Source organism: Melopsittacus undulatus, chromosome 3, assembly GCF_012275295.1.
Source record: "Melopsittacus undulatus isolate bMelUnd1 chromosome 3, bMelUnd1.mat.Z, whole genome shotgun sequence".
Taxonomy (NCBI): Eukaryota; Metazoa; Chordata; class Aves; order Psittaciformes; family Psittaculidae; genus Melopsittacus; species Melopsittacus undulatus.
This window is the reverse complement of record NC_047529.1, coordinates 111,787,387-111,802,633: the sequence shown is the minus strand read 5'-3', so window position 1 is coordinate 111,802,633 and position 15,247 is coordinate 111,787,387. Positions and strand designations below refer to the sequence as shown.

The following is a 15,247-nucleotide window of genomic DNA, read 5'->3' as shown; positions in this document are numbered from 1 at the left end:
TATCCCTGTGGTTGCAGTTGAATGGAAACCCAGTGCTTGTCAGTGTTCATCCTGCACCCGGCATGCAGGAAGATTCAATCACATTTCTTTTTCTACCTATTAGACCTTGGAGTTGCCATTTTACTCCTCTGCACCCCCAGTAGCCTCATGTGGAACACTACCCCAGGGCCTGGGGTGAGATGGGTGTGCAGGGAACAGCGCTGCTAAGCTCTCCTGCAGCTGCTGCTGCCTGAATTCAACCCAGCAGAGAGCAAAGCCATTCCCAGCCATTCCCAGCCCTATCCTGGCCACAGCCCCTCTCTGCAAAACACACGTGTTTTGTTTCCTAGGCATGATGCCAAATAACCTTTCCCAGTCCTTGGCAGCCGGGCCAGTCCCTGTTCCAGCCCTTGTCTGCTGAGCTGCACTCGAGTTTCACGTGCTAGAAGTGTTCTGCAGTGCTCCCAAAGCCCCGGGGCTGATCTTGGCACGGGCACCAGGGATCTTTACTGAGCACTGCTGCTGCTGAGCACACGGTGTTAGCCAAGAGAGGTATGTGCTGTGCCCAACAGGGATGTGCTGGGAGCCCAAGCTGGGTGTCAGCCTTCATGCCTGCGTTATCACCCTTGGGTGCAGGGGGACACAACGGCGGGTCCGGCAGCTCACGCTACTAGGAACCCAAGAAGGATTTACCTTCCAGAACCCCCTCTGCGGCCCCTCCGCCTCCCGCTCCCACCGGGCGCCATTTCCCCGCCCGCTCTCCCTCCGTCCCTCGCGGTTTCCTGGCGCCATCTTGCGGGCCCTGCTGCTCTGGCGGTCGCGACCGGCAGAGGAACGGTCGCGCACCGGCAGCCCCAGGCCGCCCAGCGGGCAGCGGCGGAGCCCACCCGTAACCGTTATCAGGCTCTACAGCCGTTATCAGGTACAGCCCCACCGGAGGGGTCCGCAGCCCCATGCTGGCCGCCGGCTGGCCGGGCGGCTGCGGGCGGAGGGGAGCGCGGAGGCGGGGCCTGCGGGGGTGTGTGAGGAGGCGGGGCAGGGCGGCAGCGCCGGCGGCAGCATGAATGAGGCGGAGGGGCTGCGGCAGCGCCGGCCGCTGCGGCCGCAGGTCATCACCGAGGACAGCCACGCACAGCAGGACAAGGAGGGCAGGTGGGGCCTGGCGCTGTCCCCCCGCCATGGGCAGGGGAGAGGTGCTTGTGGTGACCGCGGAGTTGGGCCTGGGCCTAGCCTGAGCGGAGAGGAGGGACGGTGTGGGGGGTGCTGAGGGTCGGGCCTGGGCCGGGAGAGGGGTTGTTCGGATTCACCCGAGGGGAGGGTCCGGGGAGCTGAGGAGCGTTCATAGTAGATGTGTTGTAGGGTGATGTTTGAGCCCGGCCTGAGGGAGATATTTGGGTTCAGAGAATGGCAGCGGAGCTGATGTAGGGCCTGGGCACAAGTGTGATGGGGAACAGCTGAGGGACCGGGGAGGAGGGGGTTTAGTCTGGGGAAGAGAAGGCTCAGGGGGGACCTTATTGCTCTCTACAACCGCCTGACAGGAGGATGGAGCCAGGAGGTGGTTGGGCTCTGTTCCCAAGGAACAAGGGATGGGACAAGAGGAAACGGCCTCAAGCTGCACCAGGGGAGGTTTAGGCTGGATATTGGGAACAATTCCTTCCCCAAAGGGCAGTCAGGCATTGGAACAGGCTGTCCAGGGCAGTGCTGGAATCACCGTCCCTGGAAGTGTTCACAAACTATGTAGACGAGACCCTCAGTGCCATGGGTTAGTGGTGGCCTTGGCAGTGCTGGGGCACGGTTGGACTGGATGAGCTTGAAGGGCTTTTCCAACCCAGCTGGTTCTGTGATTCTCTTCTGTCTGTGCTGGAAATGCAGGGGCTCCACCAGCCTGGCCTGGCCGGGGTGGGGGAGCCCCCGGTCTGGGTGAGAGTGCCCTGGGGGAGGCAGTGAAAGGGGCTGGAGGGAGGCCTTGGTTCCTCTCCTGGGTGGCAGCGCAGGTTGGTGCTGGGGCTTCCGTGGGTGTCAGCCTGGGATTACACCTAACCCTGCAGCACAGGCTCCTCTCCCCAGTGCTCATCTTCTGCTGGGGCTGGCTGACAGAGGGAGGAGTGTCTGGGGCAGGGCCTGCACACCTGCCACACTGCAGGAAGAGCTTTTAGCATAAATCAAACAGTTTAATTTATGGTGTGTTTTGTTTGTTTGTTTTGTTTTTTCAATGGGTCCATTTGAGCACAGTTTATATCTCGCTATGAAGAAAAAGCAGTTATCCCGTTGTGGCTTGCACAGGTTTATTGCGTGTGTAATTAAATCCTGTATAACCCTGATTAGCCTGTTTATATTTGGCAATAGTTTAAAGAATAATCTGTGGTTTAAAAACTGCGTTGTATGCCTGAGGAAGAATAATTTTATAAATCTTATTTGTTTGTGGTTAAGTTAAAGAAGATTTCATTTACAATTTTCTGTTTAGGAATTTTATAAAAAATGAGCTTCACTGCAACTACATGCAGTAGCTGCAGTAAGGAAGTGGTGGTGTTTGCTTTGCCTTCCACTAAATAAAGTAGTTAATGATTTTTTAATTCTTTAGTTCCCCATCTTTTATGTTTGTTCAGCTTGGAGTACTTTTGTAGATTCTTATCTCTGCCCTTCAGGGTCATCAGAATGAAATACTGCCAGGGAAAGGGCAGCCACAGCTTCTCTGGGCACCCTGTGCCAGGGCCTCAGCACCCTCACAGGGAAGAATTTCTTCCTAATGTCTCCTCTCCATCTCCCCTCCGTCAGTTTAAAACTATTCTCCCTTGTCCTGCCGTTGCAGGCCCTTGTCTAAAGTCCCTCTCCAGGTACCTTGTTGTCCCCTTTAGGCACTGGAAACTGCTCTAAGGTCTCCCCTTCAGGAGTCTTCTCCTGGCTGAACCAGCCCAGCTCTCTCTGCCTGTTTCCAGAGCAGAGCTACTCAAGCCCCTGGAGCATCTCTTTGGCCTCCTCTGAACTTGCTCCAACAGCTCCAAGTCCCTCTTATGTTGGGGGAAGGTCCATATTACTCTTGTGTTGCTCTAGGTTTTTACTGGTTTTGAGTCAGATGTAAATGTTCCTTTCTCTTATCTCAGTGAGTTCAAAATGGACCTTAGCAATCATTCAGGATGGTGATTAGGTAAAAGTATTCCTGTTTCCTTTTGTGGAGCAATAGGCCATTAAAGATTTTGTAGACTATTGTATCTTGAAACAGTTTAGCATGCTAATCCTATTTCTTGTCTGGTTTGGCAGTGCTTACAGCAGCAAGGTGTTCCGGGTTACTTTCTTGACTTTGGCTGCATCTCTAACTGTACCTCTGCTTGGAGTAACGGTTCTCCTGGATTGTCCTATAGACCCTCAGCCTATAAGGTAAATTGTTGCATTGCTTTGAAATAAATGTTGTTGAAGGATGACTTCTTGTATGTGTTCTGCTGCTGGTTTTGATGGTTTGGGTTGGTTGGTTGTGGCTTTTTTTTTTCCTCACCAAACAGGAGTCAACTGTGTAAAGGGTTTCTAACTGGGTTAAGAAACTGGGGAGTGATTGTATTATTATCCACTGCCATGGCTTGCTTTGCATACCCAGCCTGTTTCTGAGCTGTCTTGTGCTGTTGATCATTGAAGGAGCTGAATGACTTAATGCTGTCCAAGGTGTCAATGGCGCTTGTGATTCCTTATGCGCACTCTTGCCTTCTGTGAGGCAAGAACTGCATTTTCACTAAGGACCAAGCTGCACCCGTTACTGTAGTTCTGCAAAAAGAGACTGTTTGTCTGAGTACGTAAGTTCAAAATGGATAACCTGACTGGGTTGATGTAGTGCACCACACAGTGATGTTATATTTAAAGCCAAATCTCATAAAGTAATGCAGCAAAGTGATTCCTGCCCTGTCTAAATTGAGGTTTGTATCAAATGTGTAGCATAACAGTGAATCCTTTATGTGAGATGATGTGACCTGTTATGGGAATTGTGCTTTGACTGCTAGCAGAGGGTGAAGTCAGGCTTTTTAATGTTCCTGGCATTGAAGTAAGTGAAAATGCTCAGTCTGATATTTACTATCATCTCTATAAATCCTTACTGAAAAGGAACAACAGCACTGTAAATATCTCTAGAGCTGAAAGAAAGTGTTAATGTGGTAGTACTTGCCACTAGGCTATTAGACATAATCTGCCTTATTTCAAATTATAATGAAATGCTTTCTGCTGTAGTTTGGTTTAACAAATCCCAATTCCCTGAAGTACATTGCAACTGAACAGTAATTCTGAAAGCCAGTAGGATAAGGCTATGATGCTTTTTCTGTTATATAGGCCTGGTCTGATTCTTGTGCAGAGTAAAAGCATTCTGCATGCTTACATTTCTTACTTTAAGTGACTTTTATAAGACAGAGAGAATTATTCTTCCTGCCCAAATCACTGTCTTACATTGTTGTACATTCTCAATTACCTTGTTAGCTTAATTGCTAGGGGTGGTTCCAGTCTGTACAGTAGAAAGGATGATTCTGTGTGATGTTTGAGATGTTTGGAAAAAGCTCAAGGATGCGAATGTGGCCTGAATCAATCCCTTCAGTGAAAGGACACATTTGAGAAATCTCATTTGCCAATAGTGATGTTATTCCTGTAAGCCACTAGAAATAATGAGGAATAAGAGGGAAGATAGGGATCAGATGTGAAAGTCCTGCAACTGTGGTTTATTTCCTTTCTCTATGAGCCTGTCTTGGATAATATTGATCTCGGGGAGGATTTTCTGCTTGCAAACACAGCTGTCCAAAGTTCCCAGCAAATGAGTTCCTTATCAGAAGGCTGTGCTTCTCATCTTAACCTCTCTTATGCTTGGAAAAAGGGATGAAAACTGAATTTGTGTTAGGATTTTGAAGACAACTCTGCTGTAAATCACCTGTGACAGAAGCTAGTAATTCATCTGGCTTTGCCACTGTAGTAATAGATACTTAAAGGAAGGTTTGCTGCCTGTAGCCAGACAGATAAAAGTATCTATCTTTTCCCTCCTTCTGAATTCTTCATGTTGTGAACCTGTTGTCCTTAGTTGTCATGGCTTTTATAGTTTGCAGCTTCAGTTGACTTCCTCCAGTCACTGCAGCTTTAGAAACTGTGATGGTTTTTACCAGATGAGTTGCAGTGTGGTTGATTACAAATAGGTCCTGGATCTTGTGAACCTGGGCAAGGTTGGGAGTCAAAACTCATCTTTTTAAGGTTCTACAGGTGGAAGGTATTTGCATATGGTCATGGGAGGAGTCTTTAGCATACTCTTGTGAATGAACCTCTAATAAGCTTACCACTTTGGACATGTGTGCAGTTTTTAGTAGTAACTTGAAATCCTTAACTCATGGGGGCTGCAGGGGCTTATGTGTGAGGTTTGTAAGAACCTAAGAGATTCAAACATCTTGAAGTTTGCCAGCACAGTTAAGGCTGTTTTTGAAGCACAGTGCTTTTGAGCCTGGTATTTAAGCTGAAGCTGTGTAAGCCTTTCACTACTTCTCCACATCTCTATAGTTATTTGGAACACCAGTTGGCTTGAACATGGCTATTTTTGTGAATAAAGGTTTGCAAGATTTTACCTTATTTTGAGAGTTGAGTCTGTACCCATTAAGTTTATATAACTTACTGCTTTGGGTTGGCCTTTCTCTATGGGAATAAATTCAAGTCACGAACAGGAATGTGTTTCAGTTTGGTACAGAAGCAGGTGTGTGCTGGTGCTCCAAGTACTGGTGCACTTTTTTCCCTAGCTATATGCCAATTAGCAATTTTTATTATTTGTTTCATTATGAAAGCGCTGTACAGTGTCAGCTCTCAGTGTGCTGTAAAATGCCATGCTTTTACATTTTAAAGCTCTTTTGCTTTGGAATTTTCTTATCTCTACTTGGGAAATATATTTTGGTTCAAACAACTTGTTCAGCTAAATAAGTAAGCAGTTATTTGTGTGGTGACAGTGCAGAAATCACAGAATCATAGAATAAGCTAGGTTGGAAAAAGACTCTTAAGATGATCCAGTCCAACCGTTCCCCAGCACTGTCAAGGCCACTCCTAAACCATGTCACTGAAGGCCTTGTCTACACGGTTTGTGAATACTTTCAGGGATGGTGATTCCACCACTACCCTGGGCAGCCTGTTCCAATGTCTGACTGCCCTTTGGGGAAGAAATTGTGCCTAATATTCAGCCTAAACCTCCCCTGATGCAGTTTGAGCCTATTTCCTCTTGTCCTGTCACTTGTTCCTTGGGAGCAGAGCTCAGCCCCCTCCTGGCTCCATCCTCCCTTCAGGTAATTGTAGAGAGCGATAAAGTGTTGTTGGACTTTAAGCTGTATGGATTTCCAGATATGTCTTAGGAAAACATAACTGCAACTTTTCTGATCAGAACCAGAAAATTATGATCCTTGATGAACAAGAGCCAATTTCTCAGCTTGTCAGCTGTGTTTTCTTTTTGGAAATATGCTGTAAGTAAGACATAGGTCAGGTTTGCAGGAGTTGGCAAACCAGGAAAAGAAAATGGTGCAATGCGTTGCTCAAGCGTGTTTGCAGATCTAAGGGAGGGATCATGAGGTCTGTGTTCTGTTTTGCAGTTTGAAGGAACCTCCGCTCCTGACGGGTGTGCTTGAGCCCAATGTCAAGTTGCGGAAAGCTGAGAGGTTATGGGAAAATCAGCTGCTTGGACCCGAGTCCATTGCCAACATCGGGGGTAAGCACTGACAAAATAACCTTTTAAAGAAGGGTCTCAAAATGTTGCTGCATTGGTCAAGGTTTGTTCAGCAGTACAACTCTTAGATAACAAACTCTGCAAGTTATTTTGAATGTGCAGGGTTTTTCTAGAAATACATGTGTTATGCAACAAAACCTGGCTGCTATATACTGCTTCATCCCTGGCAGTATTCAAGGCCAGGTTGGATGGGGTTTGGAGCAATCTGGTCTAGTGGAAGGTGTCCCTGCCTCTGGCAGGGGGTTGGAATTAGATTAGCGTAAAGGTCCCTACCAACCCAAACCAGTCTGAGATTCTATGATACTGCTTTTCTCCTCTTTACCCGGTATAAAATAAATCTTGTTTTCAGATTAAAAATCACTGTATTCCAGGACTGAAAGCAGCAACAAGGTAGTCAGGGGCCATTTATATTTGGAGGCAGTGGTTCCAATTTTCATCTCTTTAGCTGTTAACTGGGAATTAATATTTAGAGGGTAATGCCTACTCTTTTAATGCTGACTGCTGTTGAGGGAGCCAAGTTTTGTGGTGTTAATTTTTGCTAATATGCGAGAAAAAATATCTCAGATTGATAAATAGTGTATGTACTTATTTGTGGCACATGCATTACAGCTGCCACACCACCTCTGAGCAGTTTCTTAACAAGGTAGCTGTACTGGTAATGTTTCAATGTTTTGTCAGTCTCATTGGATATTGGAAGGAAATCTTCCTGTAAGGGACAACTGACTTATGGGTGAAATAATCTGTTTGGAAATAAGTTTGGGATGAATAAATGTTGAAGTCTTCTTATTCCCTTTTGAAAGTGTAATTAGCAAACTGAAAGCTAAATCAGTTAAATTGGAGATGGAGAAGTTGAAGCAGTGGGCTCTTCAAATCCAGTGGTCTTTTAGTTAATTTGGTTGTAAGGAAAAGTTTGTGCATTGTTTGTATTCAGTGAATCTGCCTGATGCTATCACTTGGCATGAATATAGTAATTTGGCAATGATTTGGATTTGGGTGGTTGTTCAGTTGCTGTGGGTTTTGCAATTCTTCTTCAGACCTGATACAATATGAGCATTGGCAGATGTCCAGCAGCCTGTGGACTGTATCAGAATGAGAAGTCTTATCTAGTCAGGCTCTTGTTGAAGAGTGGTAGGATGGATGCAGTGCCTGATCCAATTTGATGCTTATTTAGAAATCTGCCCAGAGGGATCAACATAGTGACTAGCCATGAAGTTGTTACATGCATCTTTAAGCAAAGATTTGGACTACTATGGGTGAAAAGCTTTATATCCCATACTCGTAATTCCTAGGGCTTCAATCCTTCCTCTTCTTTCTCAGCTGGAAAAAAATCTAACTAAATACTCTTGCTTGCCTTCATCTTTCCCCTTCCCCCTTTATTCTGTTGCTATGACTGAAGAAGACTGTTACTTTACCTTAAACATGCTAATAGAAGGATTGTATAGAAGGATGTGTGCCACTAAAGTTTTGTGATCAAGCTAATCACACCAGTTGTTTTTGCAGATGTGCTATTTACTGGGACAGCTGATGGGAAGATTATCAAAATTGAAGATGGTGAAATACAAACAATAGCCAGAATTGGCCACGGTCCTTGTGGTGAGTGACATCTGAACATCATGTGCCTCAAAGTGTCTGGGTCAAGGCTTGTGTTGATTAAACTGGTGTTCTGCCCAGTTTCCTCATGCAAGTGCATATCTTCCTTGATAGAGATTTATAATGGCAGGGGGGTTGGAACAAGATGATCTTAAGGTCCTTTCTAACCCTGATCATTCTATGATTCTATGATAACAGAAATATGAATAGATTTGTATGAATGAAGCATGAATGGAAATATGTATATAAGCACTGGAAGGAACAGTAGAACAAAGGGCCCAAGGAATGAGAGTGGGTGCACTTGGTTTATGTCATGACTACAAGGCCTGCACTCTCGCAAGGCTGCAGCATAGATGACTCAGAATCAGCTAGGCTGGGAAAGACCTTTAAGATCATTAAGTCCAGCTGCTGACCCAGGACTGCCAAAGCCACCCCTAAAGCATGTCACTAAGGACCTTGTCTACATGGTTTGTGAACACTTCTGGGGACAGTGACTCCTCTGCTCTGGGCAGCCTGTTCCAGTGCCTGACTAAAATGCCTGATGTGTTGGTAGAAGATCCTGTCTAACACCAGCAGAGAAAGACAAGGTTGAAGTGCATCACAAATAACATTCCTTTTCCTGTTAGCTGATCTAGGAAAAGCACATGTCACAAATAAGCAAACAAACAAAAAAATGGGCAGCAACCTGGCCTGGTATTTATGGAAGCTGAAGTCAGCAGAATTCTGAGGTGAAGGGCCACCCCTGAGCTTTCTCTTCTTGAAGGTCTTTTCCAACCTGCTTGATTCTATGATTAGGCTCTGGACTGATTTGGAAGCTCTCTTGGGTGCCTAACAGGTAGGGCAGCCTTGGCACTGACAGCCAGTCTGCTGCCAGCTGCACTTCCAGCTGCTGCTTAAGCATGAATGTGGATTGGAACAGATATAAAGCTCCTTTATATAGCAGATATAAAGCTCCTTTCTTCTAAACTCATACACCTTGGGAGAGGTGGGAAGATTATGTTGCCCTATTTCTTTGGGGCCAACGAGGTATTGGGGAGTGTAGACTTCATCTTGCCCTGCTTTGAGTTCAGAAGGGATGTGGAAAGGCTGATTGGCTTCTCCAGAAGTTCACTTGCTGATCTTTGAAACTACAGATGTTCCTCAGGACTCACTCAAGTAGACAAATACAGATTTGCTGTCGTATTCCCTGTCTTCCTCACAAAAAAGTCTTCAGAGTCTTGTGTGTACAGTTTGACATGTGTAGGTAGCCTGAATGCTTTGTATTTATTTCTATTTGGAAAACCATTTTAAAATTCTTTCCTAAGGAACCCGTGATGATGAGCCAACATGTGGAAGACCACTTGGCATCAGAGTGGGACCAAATAACACCCTTTTTGTGGCAGATGCTTATTATGGACTCTATGAAGTTAATCCCGGTACAGGTATGACTTTTGTGCTCAGAAGGTCTCTTCCACTGACAAACCTGGGCTTCATTTGCAGTTTTGTCAGGCATTGCAGGCAAAGCAATGCCTGCTGCTTTGTAGAGTGCCTTGGAGCTGTCTGGATGAAATATACCATGCAGGACTTGGTATTTATTGTCTTGTAGCAATCACTTCATCTCTCTATCTGTATGTCTGGATCAGAGTTACCAGTGGCTTATCTTCTTGTGACATATGCTTTCTGGTTGTTAAAATTGGTACCTCAGGATCCATGAATAAAGCTTTATGTAGCTGCTTCAGTTTTCATCAAGGGAGTTAAAAATACTGCTGTTACACAAGCTTTTTGCCATACTTTTGTTTCTGTTTTGACCTTGCAGTATGTTAGTGAGGAGCTTTTAACTCCCTGTAACTCCAGTCGATAGAAAGTGAAGAAAGATGTATTTTTGGTGCTGCTGAAGATCAAGTGGCTTGTTCCTGCTGAGAAAAGCACTATTGCTTCGTGCCCTTCATTGTACGTCCCTGAGCCAGAACTCAGTTTCAGGAGCTGTGCTGTCAGAAAGCAAGATTTGCTTTCGTGTAGGGTTGATTTTCTGACGGTTTACATCTCCAAATTGGCTTCAGGAAGGGAGAGGAGGGCTAGCCAAATGCTGGGTGAGATGTAACAGAAGGGCTCAGACTGTGTGGCATTGGGAGTGTATGATCAAGGTCTCCCCTTTTGATGGGACAACTGCCATATTGCCTCAGTCATGACAAAACCAACCAAACCAACCGAAAACTCATACCCAAAGATTATTTTAATAGCTTTTTGGTTAATTTTTAGAGATTTGCCTGGTAATGTGGCAGAGCAGTTTAGTGAACCTTCTGATGCTTGTTGATGAGAAATGTTGAGAAAGTACTATTTGTTCCTACAAATTTACAGGGAAAGAGGCAACAGTGTTTGGCTTGCCTGCATCCTTTTATTGGGTTAGGGGCTGAGTTAGTACTTGGTTTCATATGAGCTTAAGAAACCTGGAAAGTCATGCACTTACCAGTAGGGAACATCATCTTCTATTCCAATTTTTCCAAAGAACATTTTCTTCTGGTCATTCACGTTTGTTGTTGAGTTGTTCTGTTATAGCCCAGAATCTTATTAGTTAACAGAGGCATGAATGAGAAAAAGATGAAGTACCTGCTAATTTCCTGTTAGTATTTCACTCCTTTCCAAGGCAGGACATTAAAAAAGCTTGTCCTGTATGTCTTCTGTTTTTAATTCTTTTTGTAACCAGGTGAAACGAAAATGCTTGTGTCAACCAGAACACTAATTGAAGGTCAGAAGCTGTCATTTGTGAATGACCTTACAGTGACCAGGGATGGGAGGAAAATCTACTTCACTGACTCCAGTAGCAAATGGCAAAGGCGAGACTACTTATACTTGATCATGGAAGGCTCAGATGATGGGCGGCAAGTATCTTTTCCTAAGACATTTAACTTACTGTAAGCTCAGCTGTAGGAAGGTATTCCACCACTTCCTTGGTTGTCCCTTTCTGTTTATGCACCCCCTGTGTAAACACTGCACTGCCCAGGAGAGGGTGAGAGAAGGTGTGGATGTGGCTAAAGAAAACTGCAGTGAAATAATTGAGATTCCTCTTTTTCCTTCAAGAGGAATTGTATGAAACAGTTGTTTTAAAAGGGGAGATGTTGGCATTACATCCAGCCTACATCATTCATGAACGCTGCCACTCTCAAGTGCCTTAATATTTCTGCTCTGTTCATAAACAAATACTTCCTGGCTATTCTGGCTTTTTAACTTGGGTGAAGTGCATGTGAGAGAAGATCTGATGCCTGGAGAAGAAAGCCAGGATGAGTAAATCTGTCTTCACTCTAAATCATATTCTTTCTTTTCAGTCTGCTGGAATATGACACAGTGACAAAAGAAGTGAAAGTCTTAATGGTGGGGCTAAGGTTTCCCAATGGTGTCCAGCTCTCTCCTGCGGAAGACTTTGTCCTGGTGCAGGAGACAACCATGGCTAGAATCAGGAGGTGAGTATGATTTTGCTGAAATTATTACTACTTTCTGTTTATATAAATGAATTGAATCTGGACTGCATAATCTTTTTATCATAGGCTCCTTTCCTGGGGAGCAGAATGAGGCTGTGCTGCATTTCCCAGCACCAAAAGAAGGAAAAAATCAATTAGTTTCAGTTTTTGAAGTCCATTCCTTTTGGGACTTGTATTTATTATTGTAATGGTTTAAGCTCATGCTTGAGTTAAGATGTCCTAATCCTACTGTCTATACCTTTCAGGTATTATGTGTCTGGGCTGATGAAAGGTGGAGCAGATATGTTTGTTGAGAATATGCCTGGCCTTCCAGATAATATCAGATTAAGCAGCTCTGGAGGATATTGGGTAGCTATGGCAGCTGTCCGGCCCAATCCTGGATTTTCTTTGTTGGATTTCTTGTCTGAAAAACCATGGATTAAAAGAATGATATTTAAGGTAAAAAAAAAAAGTAAAAAAAATATTCTTTAGAAAAATCACCTTTAGTATAGGAGTAGAAGGGATAAATATTTAGTTTGCCCTGGTTCTTCCTCTTGACAAGAAGATTTTACAATTTTTAGTGCTATGTTTAAAACTGTTGTGGCTGTCCCCAGGCAGAACAGCCCTTTTGTGTTCATAAAACTAACAATTACTTCTGAGTAGCAGGTACGCATTGAGTAGCAGGTACACATCTCTTAAGTTGCTTTCCATCTTGATGGAAAAAGACTTTCTGCCCTAGTCATGCACCAACACAGGATCTACAGCTGGATATGTGAAGACCTCACCTCTGTGCCCAAAGAGCCTAAACTACTTATTGCCAGATATCTCGAGAGCATTTGGGAAGTCTGACCTGTTCTAATGACTACCCTAGGCATCCTAGGAGAGTGTACATGTTAGGTGTGCTGCTAGGTGCTGACTCAATGTGCCCGTTATTGTGTCACATCTACCCTTTAGGATGAGGATGAGCAAGAATAATGTATTTTATAAGGAGTATCTGATGCTGAAGAAGTGGCATGGTGCTTTTTAAACAGTACAAAGACTTGAAAACACTTTTCAAAACCACCCAAATAAATAAACAAGCAGTATTTAAGGTGAAAGTTAACGTATTAAGCCTGTGTATAGAATCATAGAATCACTTGGGTTGGAGAAGACCTTTAAGATCATTGAGTCCAACCATTAACCTATTCTCAATGAAAATAAATATCAGACTTTTTAATTCCTGCCAAGAGGAGTGGCTGCAGAACTGCCTGGTGAGATTTCCTTCATACATGTCTTCACACCTTTTTGCCAGTGGAAGCGATCAACTGCAAAATCATTCAGCTGTGTGGAAAGCGTGAGGGACAGTATCAGTCTGGTTTTGAGCTCTAGGCAGACAAATCCAAGGGGGAAAAAGGCATGTTCCTCAAAAAGAATGAGTTTCTGAATTCTTCCTTGATATTTTAAGATGTCTTCTCTTCATTCTCAGAATAAATACAGCATTTTTCAAGCCAAAAAAATGTTTCCAGCAAATGTGACAAATGCAAGAACAGGGTTTTTTAATAGACTGAAGCCTTCACTAGAGAGAGAAAAACTATATCTCCATAAGAAAGCAGCTTGAGTGAGTAGAGTTAACACAGGTACATGAATTTACATGTGTCTTCAATTATGGCTTGAAAGTATCAGTCCTTGGTAGCAATATATGACAACATCTGAAAACTGCTCAGTGTGTTCTCTGGACTGGTGTAACTGAACTTCTAAGATTTGAAAAACTGAAAATGTGAAATTATATTTTTCAGTGAGGTATTACTGCAGTGAAGGAATAGACACTTTAGGATGGCCTCTTACAGGGTCATTTCCTTGGCCAGGTCTTCTCTTGGCATCCTTTTCTTCCAAGTTTGTATGCTTACATTGCCTCTGTTGAGAAAGAAGATGGCATTAAGATAGCTAGGTAGTACACATGCAAAGACAGTGACTTTGGTTAATCCTTACTTTCATCCACCAGGCTCTAGATGAACAGTTAGTTTGACCTGTTCTTAGAGCCTCAGTTACGGCTTTAAAAATCGTCCTGGTCCTACAGAAGGAAAACCACCATGTGTTAAAGCATTAGTTGAAATTCAAAAGGTGAACATAGAACAGAGTAATACTGTTTACACAAAATGTGCGCTTATGTTCTTGGCTGCTTCTTCCAAGGAGAGTGGTCTTTGTCTGGGTGTCTGAGATCTAATTGTGGAGAACAAAGTCTTCTGTTGTTAATTCTGTTTTTTTTTCTCTTTTTCTTTTAGTTGCTGAGTCAGGAAACTGTGACAAAATTTGTGCCCAAATACAGCCTTGTTGTTGAACTAAGCGAGACAGGAGCCTACAAAAGAAGCTTTCATGATCCCAATGGGGTAACAGTAGCTTATGTTAGTGAGGCACATGAGCACAATGGATATCTTTACCTGGGCTCCTTCCGGTCTCCATTTATTTGCAGACTGAATCTTCAGCATGTTTAACTGCCCATCCATGATAAAGTGCCGCTGTCCTAGAATACTCCAGAGGTACGAGGGAAGTGTGTGCTTCAGCCAGAATGTGACCAAGGACAAAACGTGAAAGACAATCTGTTCATGTGCAGTAGCTCTGTTCTTGTGCCAGAGGAAAATGTACAGCTCGCTGTACTTGTCCTTTTCCTTGTTTTGTCTGCTCTTGTCTTGGAGTTGGCATGCCTCATTGTTGGTATCTGAGGAGTATGGTGGGGCATCTTCATACTGTTATGTGCTCCTTAAAGAAAATCTGTTGCTTTTCCATGCCCAGCTCTGTTTGGAGTTGTCCTAAATATCATCTGTCACCTTTAATGTAACTGTATGTTTTCTTATACTGGGAGGATTTGTGATGTATGGAATTTAACTGTGTATGATTCGAATTGAAGAGGATGTCTTGCATGTGTTTATTTCTGTTTTAGGACCTCCTGTTCAGGAGAGATTACAGTGCATGTTCTAATGTCATACCATGGTGCTGTGGTAGAGGCAGCAACATCCAGAACATGCCTAGAAATCGAGTTACACCATTTGGGTTTCTTCAGTTCCAGCCTGTGTAATCAACATCAGACACTACAATTAACTGTTAATCAAGATGCAGAATCAACTTGCGCGTGATCTGTGGATTCCTGTGTTTCGTTATAGCACTGTAGTCAGATGATGAATGAAAGCTGCATTTTTCTATGTTATTAAAGACTAGTTCCAGCTGGTTTAAAAGGGGTCAGTGGTGGTATTTCCTCCATGTTTACCAGGTCCTGTATGTCTCCTGTACATGATGTAAGTGGGCATTCCGGAGGGATGTGGAAGGGAAGAGGGCCAGCTGCAGGAACCCTCTTCAGTATGTGTTTTATGGAGAACTGGTAAATATTTTGGGGAAACTAGTGTTTGAAGATGGGCATGGACTAAAAGGCCTCTGTAAAATACAGTAGTAACAGATGAGGAAAGCTTTGGTAGAACATCTTGGAATGTGGTAGTAACTCATGGATGGTTTCTGGCATCTCCAGAGGAAATTGTTTACTTCCTCTATTAACAGGTACCCTGCT

The 15,247-nt window shown here is 44.0% G+C and overlaps 1 protein-coding gene across 1 annotated transcript; it reads left to right on the top strand.

Annotated features, from left to right (window-relative positions):
* The first annotated feature begins 1,018 nt into the window (after window positions 1-1,018).
* On the top strand, window positions 1,019-14,921 carry APMAP (adipocyte plasma membrane associated protein). The gene is made up of 9 exons (XM_034061224.1): window positions 1,019-1,131; window positions 3,238-3,354; window positions 6,555-6,670; window positions 8,189-8,281; window positions 9,583-9,699; window positions 10,962-11,136; window positions 11,581-11,715; window positions 11,979-12,171; window positions 13,974-14,921. Exons 1-9 carry the CDS (start codon window positions 1,040-1,042, stop codon window positions 14,181-14,183), a joined length of 1,248 nt encoding a protein of 415 aa, XP_033917115.1. The 5' UTR covers window positions 1,019-1,039; the 3' UTR covers window positions 14,184-14,921.
* The last annotated feature ends 326 nt before the right edge of the window (window positions 14,922-15,247 follow it).

What these genes read in the sequence shown, in the direction of transcription:
- APMAP (XM_034061224.1), top strand. Translation starts at nt 1,040, where the DNA reads ATGAATGAGGCGGAGGGGCTGCGGCAGCGCCGGCCGCTGCGGCCGCAG. An exon ending in CAGCAGGACAAGGAGGGCAG is followed by an intron (nt 1,132 to 3,237) that starts GTGGGGCCTGGC and finishes CTGGTTTGGCAG; the next exon opens with TGCTTACAGCAGCAAGGTGT. An exon ending in ATAGACCCTCAGCCTATAAG is followed by an intron (nt 3,355 to 6,554) that starts GTAAATTGTTGC and finishes TCTGTTTTGCAG; the next exon opens with TTTGAAGGAACCTCCGCTCC.